The 8,255-nt window shown below is 44.9% G+C and overlaps 1 protein-coding gene across 1 annotated transcript in view; it reads left to right on the top strand.

Annotated features, from left to right (window-relative positions):
• Window positions 1-8,255, top strand: part of SHC3 (SHC adaptor protein 3) — a 200,984-nt gene that overhangs the window by 77,683 nt on the left and 115,046 nt on the right. The window contains exon 3 of the mRNA XM_006154345.1: window positions 6,133-6,203. Within this exon, the coding sequence (XP_006154407.1) occupies window positions 6,133-6,203 (71 nt within the window). The remainder of the gene's footprint in view (window positions 1-6,132; window positions 6,204-8,255) is intronic.

The raw sequence follows: 8,255 nt of genomic DNA on the forward strand, positions 1-8,255 counted from the left end.
TGATTCTTTTGTAAAGTGTGAAATTCCTCTTTTAGATCTTGCATGAATTTCCTCACCTCCTGGAACTCATCAGCTCCTTTCTCTTTTCTCTTTTGTAGTTCTTTGTCTCTCTTCTCTTCCATCTCTGCTAGCTTTGCCATAATGAATGTCCTAAATTCTTTATCAGACATTCCTATATTTCCATTGAACTGTCTGTGGGTGAAGAGGAGTTATTCTTTTCCCTTGGAGGAGAGGTATTTTCTTGCTTTCCCATATTTCTTGTGGCCCTGTGGTGACTTCTAGTCATCTGATGGATGGTGCATTTCTTCCCAAACTTGAAGTTCACTCTCATAAGGTCTTTATGTTTAAATGAGTTAATGGATGGAAACTTGCTTTTTAAAATTTATAAAAAAGACATATGCAAAAGTAGAGTCATTGGATTTCCCAGAACAATGAATTTCCAATGTGCTGAATATGATTTCTCAATTTCTCTTTTCCCAGTCACCATATTCCTTTGACTTTAGACAAGTAAATCTTGTTCTTGAATAATTCATGGTCCCTAGAGTCCATTGAATGATTTTAAAATTTATATCCTAAATCTATGCATTTAAAATAATTTACTTATTTATTTTTAGAGAGATTTTTGCTATAGGGCATATGTGCTTGTCAGAGACATAGAGAGAGACAGAGAGACAGAAAGGAAGAAATCATCCCTTATTGGGGGTGGCCACGCCTCAATCCCTTCTCCTCCATTCTCCTCTTGGGATTTTGGGCACGCACGCACATGAACCCAGTGTGAGTTTGAAGCCACCAGCTCTGGGACTCAAACTGTGGTGGACTACATGAGAGTCCAGCAACGTAACCATTATGCCACATGCTGGTCCCAATGTCTTGTTTTAATATGAACTTGGTCATAATGCTGACTGTGGTTACATAGTTGCAGTGGTGTCATGGTGTCCACTTAATCCCACAATACTTTCCAGGATATGCCTATCACCTATGAAACCGATGGAAGCGCTAGTTGTTACATAATTCTGCACTGTTAGTGGTGTGTTCACGTTAACTCAATACAATTGTTCACTGTAATCACAGGCCATTTGTTGTGGCACTGACATAGTTGTGTAACACTGTGGTGGTGGTAGTCACATAACAAGATGACGTGGTTTTTGGTGGTGTTCACCTAATTCTCTATTTGTGGTGGTGGTCTTCACATAACTGCAGTGTTGAGGTTGGTGGTGGGATTCACATAACAGTGAAATGTGCTATGGTATTCAAGTAACTGTAATATTCATGGTATCCACATCATTTTGCAGCATGGGTGTGTGTGTGTCTAACTCTGCAATGGTTTTGCTGACAACAGTCACATACCTGTGATACTGATCGTGGTTCACCTAACACTGCGACGTTGATGGCAGGGGGTTTACCTAGTTCAGGGGTGTTCGTGGCTGTGTCCACATTGCTCTATCATGTCATTCTCCGATAGTGATGGAGGTGCTAGTTACATAATTTTGTGGTAGTGGTTGTTTTCATCTGTTCTCTGTTCTATAATAACTTAATATCACAGATTGGTTAATTTATAAAGAATAAAGAGGTAATGGGCCAGCAGGTGGTGTGGTGGCTAAGGATATTGGACCCCCACATGGCCAACCACGGTTCGAGTCCCGGACCTGTTGGCTTGCTTGCTTGCTTTCTTTCTCTCTCTCTCTCTCTTTCACTCTGTCCCTCTCTGGTCACATTAAATTAAAAAAAAAAAAATAAAGAGGTATTAAGCACATGATTTGGAGTCTAAGGTCAGGGGGCCATAGTTGTAAGGGTCTTTTTGTTGGCGGGGACTCTCTGCAGTACCCTGAGGAATCACACAGGAGAGAGTAGAGCTCATATCTGTGCCCGTGTCTGTGTCTGTACTGGCACTGGCCTCTCTCCTTCTTATTAGTCACTGATCATTGGAACCCCATCCTGACATCCTTATCTAATCCTTATCACCTCCCAGAGGCCCCACCTCTTAATCCCATAGTCAGTATAAGTTTCACCGAAGTTACAACCAACTTTCAACACATGAATTTTGGGGGATACAAATGGCAGTGCTTTTTCTTGGTGGTGTTCACCAACGTGACTCTGACATGGTCATCAGAGTTTTCACAAAACTGAGGGGTTCATCGTGGTGTTGACATAATTGTGCATCAGTGTTGGTGGCGTTCCCATAAACCTGCCTCGGTTGCCACGGTAGTCACATGACGTTCCAGCATAGAGTGCTGTGGTATTTCTCTAACTGAGTGGATGTGGAATCACATAACTTTGCCATGTTGGTTGTGAGCGCAACATAGCTCTCCATGGTAGTGGTTGTTGACATTCACACCGTTCTGTCACATGGGCCATCATGGAACTCACAATACTCTGTGATGCTGGTCAGGGTCATATCCATATCACTCAGGAATGTGGGCTGAGTTATTCTAATTCACTGCAGAGTCGTGTCCACCACCGTGGTTTGGACGTGACTGCGATGATAGCATGAGAGTTAGCATTCAGCCACGTCTGGGATTCAAGTTATTCATGTCTTCTGTGAAGCGAGTGCAGGTGCTATTCTACTGCTGCAGGCCTGACCGCCATACAGCTGTCACGGTGCTGATGCTGTTCAGATAGCTCTGTGACACGGGGCAGGGTTTGTGGTGGTGTTCTTACAACTGCCCCTGTGGCTGTCTATTCACATAGCTCTGGTGCTGACTGTGGTTGTCATATAATCCTGTACCCTCCGTGATGATGGTGCTCACAGCTGTGCATGTTACTGTGACACAATCGTGTGAGTACGTACAGCTCTGTGCCATTGATCACGAAACCCACACAGCCCTGAGAGAGTGGTATTGAGTGGACTTACATAACTCTGCAACTGTTCCGGTTGCATTAGTATCACTACCACGTGGTTGGTGTTAGGTTGGTGCAGAACTCTGTAAGACAGCTCATGGTACTCACAGAATACCATGATAGTGGTAGTCACAGGTTGTGAGATTTGAATTGCTATGCGACAGTGTATGTCACTGTATTCACATGACACTGCAGCTTTGATGGAAGTGGGTTCACGCATTCTGTGAGAGCTTTTATAGTGTTCACCTACCTCTTCTACAGTTTTCATGGCCTCGTGCAACATCTACCTTGTGTATGGCGGTGGTGGTATCATGCATGTGGCTCTGTAGCTTGGTCACGGTGTTTGCATGGCTCTGCAGTGATAGTGGTACTGCCATTAACATACCACTAAGGCAATGGTGGTGTTACTCATGCAAATCTGGGACAGGCTAGCCACATTGCTTGGCTATTGGTGGTTGTGGTATTTGCACAACTTGGCGGTGCTAGTCGTGGTATTAGCGTAGGCCTGTAATGTTAGTGATGGTGGAATTGAAATAACTGTATTGGTGGTAGGGTTTTTTTTTTCTTTTTTAAAGTTTGTTATTTTTTAAATAATTATTTATTTAATAATTTTTAGTATTATTATCTTACTTTTAAAATTTTGCTATAGGACACATTTGCTCACTAGAGAGAGAGAAAGTGAGAAAGCAAGCTGCCAGGTCCAGGACTTGAATTGCAGTTGGCCATGTGGGAGTCCAGCGCCCCAACCACCACAACACCTTTTGGTCCAAGTTTCTTTCTTTCTTCTAGGAGAGAGAGAGAGAGAAGTAGAGAGAGTGAGAGAGAAGAGTGATAGGTACCCCCAACAGGATCCCCATGCTATAACCCACCCCGCAGTCGGCCCAGGTCATAAGCATGCACACCTAGCATGTTCAGGAAGGCCCAGAAAGTGAACCTTGGGCCTTCCCAGGGGGTCCAGTTGTGCTATCACTGTGCCAGCATCCAGCCCTGGGGGTAATATTTTCTTGACTGCCACGGCAGTGTGGTCTTCCGTTATTCCCTGATGATGGTGGCAGTGGTGGTCAGCCAGCTCTGTGGCAGTGTTAGATGTGGCAATCCCTTAACTCAGGGACTGGTAGGTTGTGGTCCTCATATATTTCAGTGACAATGGTAGTGGTGTTTGGGTAACCCTGCCATGGAGGTAGTGGTGGTACCCATGGAACTTTATAATACTGCTGGTGATATTTAGATAACATTCACATACATCTCTGAGTTGTAAGTTCGTGGTAGGCACATAACGCCGCAGCAGTGGTGGTAACTCCATCAATGTAACTACAGTGTTGCTGGTGGTGGTTCTCTTCTCCTTCTTCTTCTTCATCTTCTTCTTCTTTTTAAGAATTATTCATTTAATTTTGTTTATTCACTTACTTATTTTCATTTGACCAGAGAAAGACAGACACACAGAGAGAAGGAAAGTGAGAAAGTGAGCCACCAGGTTTAGGTCTCAAACCGTGGTAGGCCACGTGGGAGTGTCTAGCGCCTTAACCACCGCGCCACCTGCTGGCCCCTGGTGGTTCTCTTCTCACAATGCGGTGTTCGCTGTAGTTATTCACCCAGCTCCACTACTTTGGTGGTGGTATTCCTGTAACTCTGTCGTTACTCATGTTAATAAATGTGCATCCGCGGTGATGTGGGAGCTCTTCCATACAACTCTGCAGTGATGGATGTGGTATTTGCGTAACTGTGATGTCGGTGGTGGTAGTCATTCCTCCGTGACTGTAATACGCATGGGTCTGTGGTGTCGGCTGTCGTCACGTTCTCTGCCACGTTGATGGTGGTCTAGTTCCCATATCTCTGTGACATCATGGTGTCCCCGCAGCCGTGATGCTGGTGGTGGTGGTGTTCAAGTACCGAATATGCTGGTGGCTGTGCGGTGGTGGAGGTCATAGTCACATTGATGAGCTCAGAGACTCATAGTCAGAGAAGTTTAAAGCTTGCTTGAAGTTATGTAACAAGACGTAGCAAGGCCAGGCTTAAACACAGGTTTTCTGCTATTTCAAATGCAGACTTTTCTGTACCATACCGCCAGGGCTCTCTCCCTGCTAAGGCTAAATTTAAAAGCACTTGTCTGAAACATCTGTACCTTCAAACTCCCCAAGGCCTTTGGCACATAAATATTGTGTCTAGTTATTTATCTGTAACTTATGTCCATCTATTCCCATACACATATATATTTTCATATGTGAAACTGATCAAAATTTAGATGTATAAATTTGAACTTCTGAAAAATTTTGTTAAAAAATGCAGAAGAGGGCTTTCTGGTAAACCCAAGTAAAATGCCTTTGAGGGCAATCTGTAATGTATTCATAGAACCCAAAATATATTCACAAGATAATGAAGTTTAGTGTTGATGAACGTGTTGGTCATTTAGAATCTTCATTCACTCTTTAAAAATGGGGGCCAGCAAGTGGAATGGAGGTTAAGGTGTTGTACTCCCACAAGGCTGACTGTGGTTCAAGTCCTGGACCTGGCAGCTTACTTTCTCACTTTCGCTCTTTTTCTTTCTCTGTTCATCTCTGGTGAGTGCATGTGCCCTATAACAAATTAAAAATAAATAAATAAATACAAATTTATGAAAAGGATCAACCTGTAGCTTTGTAATATACTAGAAAAATGATGATGGGGTCCGAGTGATGTTTCACAGCAAATATATGTTTAAAGTATCACTGAAATAGGGAACCAGCAGTTAGCGTAATGGCTATGTCACTGGATTCCCACGTAGTCGACTGTGGTTCGCGTCCCGGACCCAGTGGCTTAAAACTCACTCTTGGTGCGTGTGCATGCGTGCCCAAGGTCCCGAGAGGAGAATGGAGGAGAAGGGATTGTGGCGTGACCATCCCCCCTGGGGGGTGATTTCTTGCTTTCTGTCTCTATGTCTCTCTCTGTCTGTCTGGCGAGCGCACGCACCCTATAGTGAAAACCTCTCCCCCCAAAAAAATAAATAAATAAAATTAAAAAATAGAAAAGTATCACTGAATTAAACCTTTAAGATCTATAAGTTACACAGCTATAAAAGGGTTTAAAAACATACGTCTAAGGAAGATGAAAATACTAATGGGGTTTAGGAAAGCTGTGTTTCCTGCCAGTCTTCCGAGAGCTTTTGGGTGCGGGGTATAAACGCAGCGAAGCCTCGAGCAGGGTGTTGAGGCCAACGGCACCTAAAAATGTGCCCGGCGCCTGAAGATGCCCCGCTGCGGTCAGGATGGCGCGGTGGTTCTGGCCCCCGGGCTCACGCTCTGCGTTTTCCCCTTGTAGTACCTGGGCTGCATTGAGGTTCTCCGCTCCATGAGGTCTCTGGACTTCAGCACAAGAACACAAATCACCAGGTAAGTCCTCCCGAAAACGGCTCCTGTGATGACCCTGCAGAGACAGAGGACCTCAGAGGTCCAAGCCTAGGGATGTGCAGAGGGAAGGATTGCCCTTGGGTGTGCCGGGGCTGGTGACAGGGCGTCAGGAGGCCCTGCGCCTCAGACCCTCGCTGGCTGGTCCGTGCTGGTGGTCGGTGTCTCTTTTTTTAAAAAAAATTTTTTTTTTTTATTATCATCATAATCTTTATATTACATTGGATTACATATAACTTTACAGTGTATTACATTGCTTTTTCAAAAGGGAATGCCATGCATGTCAGTCAGTACAAAGACATTAATCTCCCTGCTTCAACATTCAATATCTTTTCTATGTTTTCCCAATCATTATTATTATTATTATTAGAATTATTTTTTAAAACAGTCAATCGCTATTTCTCATTTTGCTTGTAAAAATACTTTGCCCATCATGAAATACTTCTCAGACCAATCCAGTTGAGAATACTATACATGTCATCATCAACAGTTAATAAGCTATATCTGTTTCTCACTAACGTCCTGCCTCTCTATTGTTCACTTGCTATCTTTCTCTATCCTCTTCTGGTCGGTGTCTCTTGACGAGAACACCTGGAGGGTGCCTCTGCCTTGCGGGCCTGTTTCACGTTGACGGTGCAGACAGGCTGTGTGCCACGTGTTTCTCATTGCTTCTTTAACGGGTGAAATGCTAATGTGAAGTTGGTATTGGGAATTTTACTGAACTGTGTTCTTTTTAAGAAAGAAATCGATGTTAATATCTTCAGCTGGGTGATGTACAGTGTACTCATGCTGGGAAAACTCATTTCGCAAGCTGTAATAATATACAGTGTGATTGAATGTATTAAAAAGATAATAATAAAAAAGAGAGAAATCGAGAGTCCAACATATACACGCAGCGACATGCCAGGGCTGGAAGCAGCCGCACTCAGGGAGGAGGTCATCCTGAAGCAGACGGACTCTGGCAGTGTAGACGGTCGGCATGGACTTCACATCTTTCCCACCACCAGCTGGTGTCTACACTTCCTGAGGGCCAGTGTCGAAGCACCATTTTTTTGGTAAAATTTCATACTCTGATCTAGTCCTAGCAAAATTGACACTTGTTTTCGAAAAGGCTATTGCAAGTCATCTTGAAGAGAACTGGAAAACGAGGCGGGTCTGTGGAATGGCTCCGTTTTTATGGACAAGGAGCTTATGTTGCTGTGGCACGTGTGGAATTGCGAAATCCAAAGAGTCTCAGAAAATGCCTTGTTTACTTCATTCAGATCACTCGATTGTGTATTTTTGGGTTAGCAAGCCCAAGTGTAAAGATGAACCTTTAGAAAGCAATAAAGTCATGCCGCGCCTGAATTCCGTTTAAAATTCCGAATGATCCGTCTTCTTCCTCTCTAGAGAAACTCGTGATCAAAGGAGCTGATGTTTCTCTTCTCTGGATTCACTGGTGGGCACGCCCCCACGTCAGTGTCTGCACCGGGGAAGGAACCGCCTCCACACGTTTGTAGAAATAATTCCGAGGCCTTCCAAGGCAAAGCAGTGGCTTCTTGAAGTGAGAACACTGAGAAGTGTGAGCGCCCCTCAGTGAGTCGTTGGTCTAGTGAAGAAGCACCACAGGGCCTCTTTGTGGGCAGAACCTTTTGCGGGGACCTGGAGGCCCGTGAAGCAGAATGACACCTGGCGTTCTCGCCATGGTGGCAGTCCTTTTAAAGGTCAATGGCAGTCCTTTTAAAGGTCAATGGGGCGGTGTTGCCACACTGGCGACCACTTCCGTAACGCTCCTTCTGATGCTAGGAATCTATTTCGGAGCTGGCTCTGCCGTGCCACTGCCCCGATGTTCTCACTGGCACCGGCTGCTGGCTGTGCCCCTGCCTCAAGTGGGGCCAACGTTCCAGGTGCTCGTGGTCTGCAGACAGGGTGCCGGCACGCAGATCGGGGGACGGTGCGGTGGGTTCAGGGCAAGTGCGTCATTCCAGCCTTTTCTGTGCTGAGAGTGTATGATTGTTGGGAAAGGGGGGGGGGAGAGGCAAAAAAGAGAGCAGCGGG

The sequence above is a fragment of the Tupaia chinensis genome, unplaced genomic scaffold (assembly GCF_000334495.1).
Source record: "Tupaia chinensis unplaced genomic scaffold, TupChi_1.0 Scaffold000404_1, whole genome shotgun sequence".
NCBI lineage: Eukaryota > Metazoa > Chordata > Mammalia > Scandentia > Tupaiidae > Tupaia > Tupaia belangeri.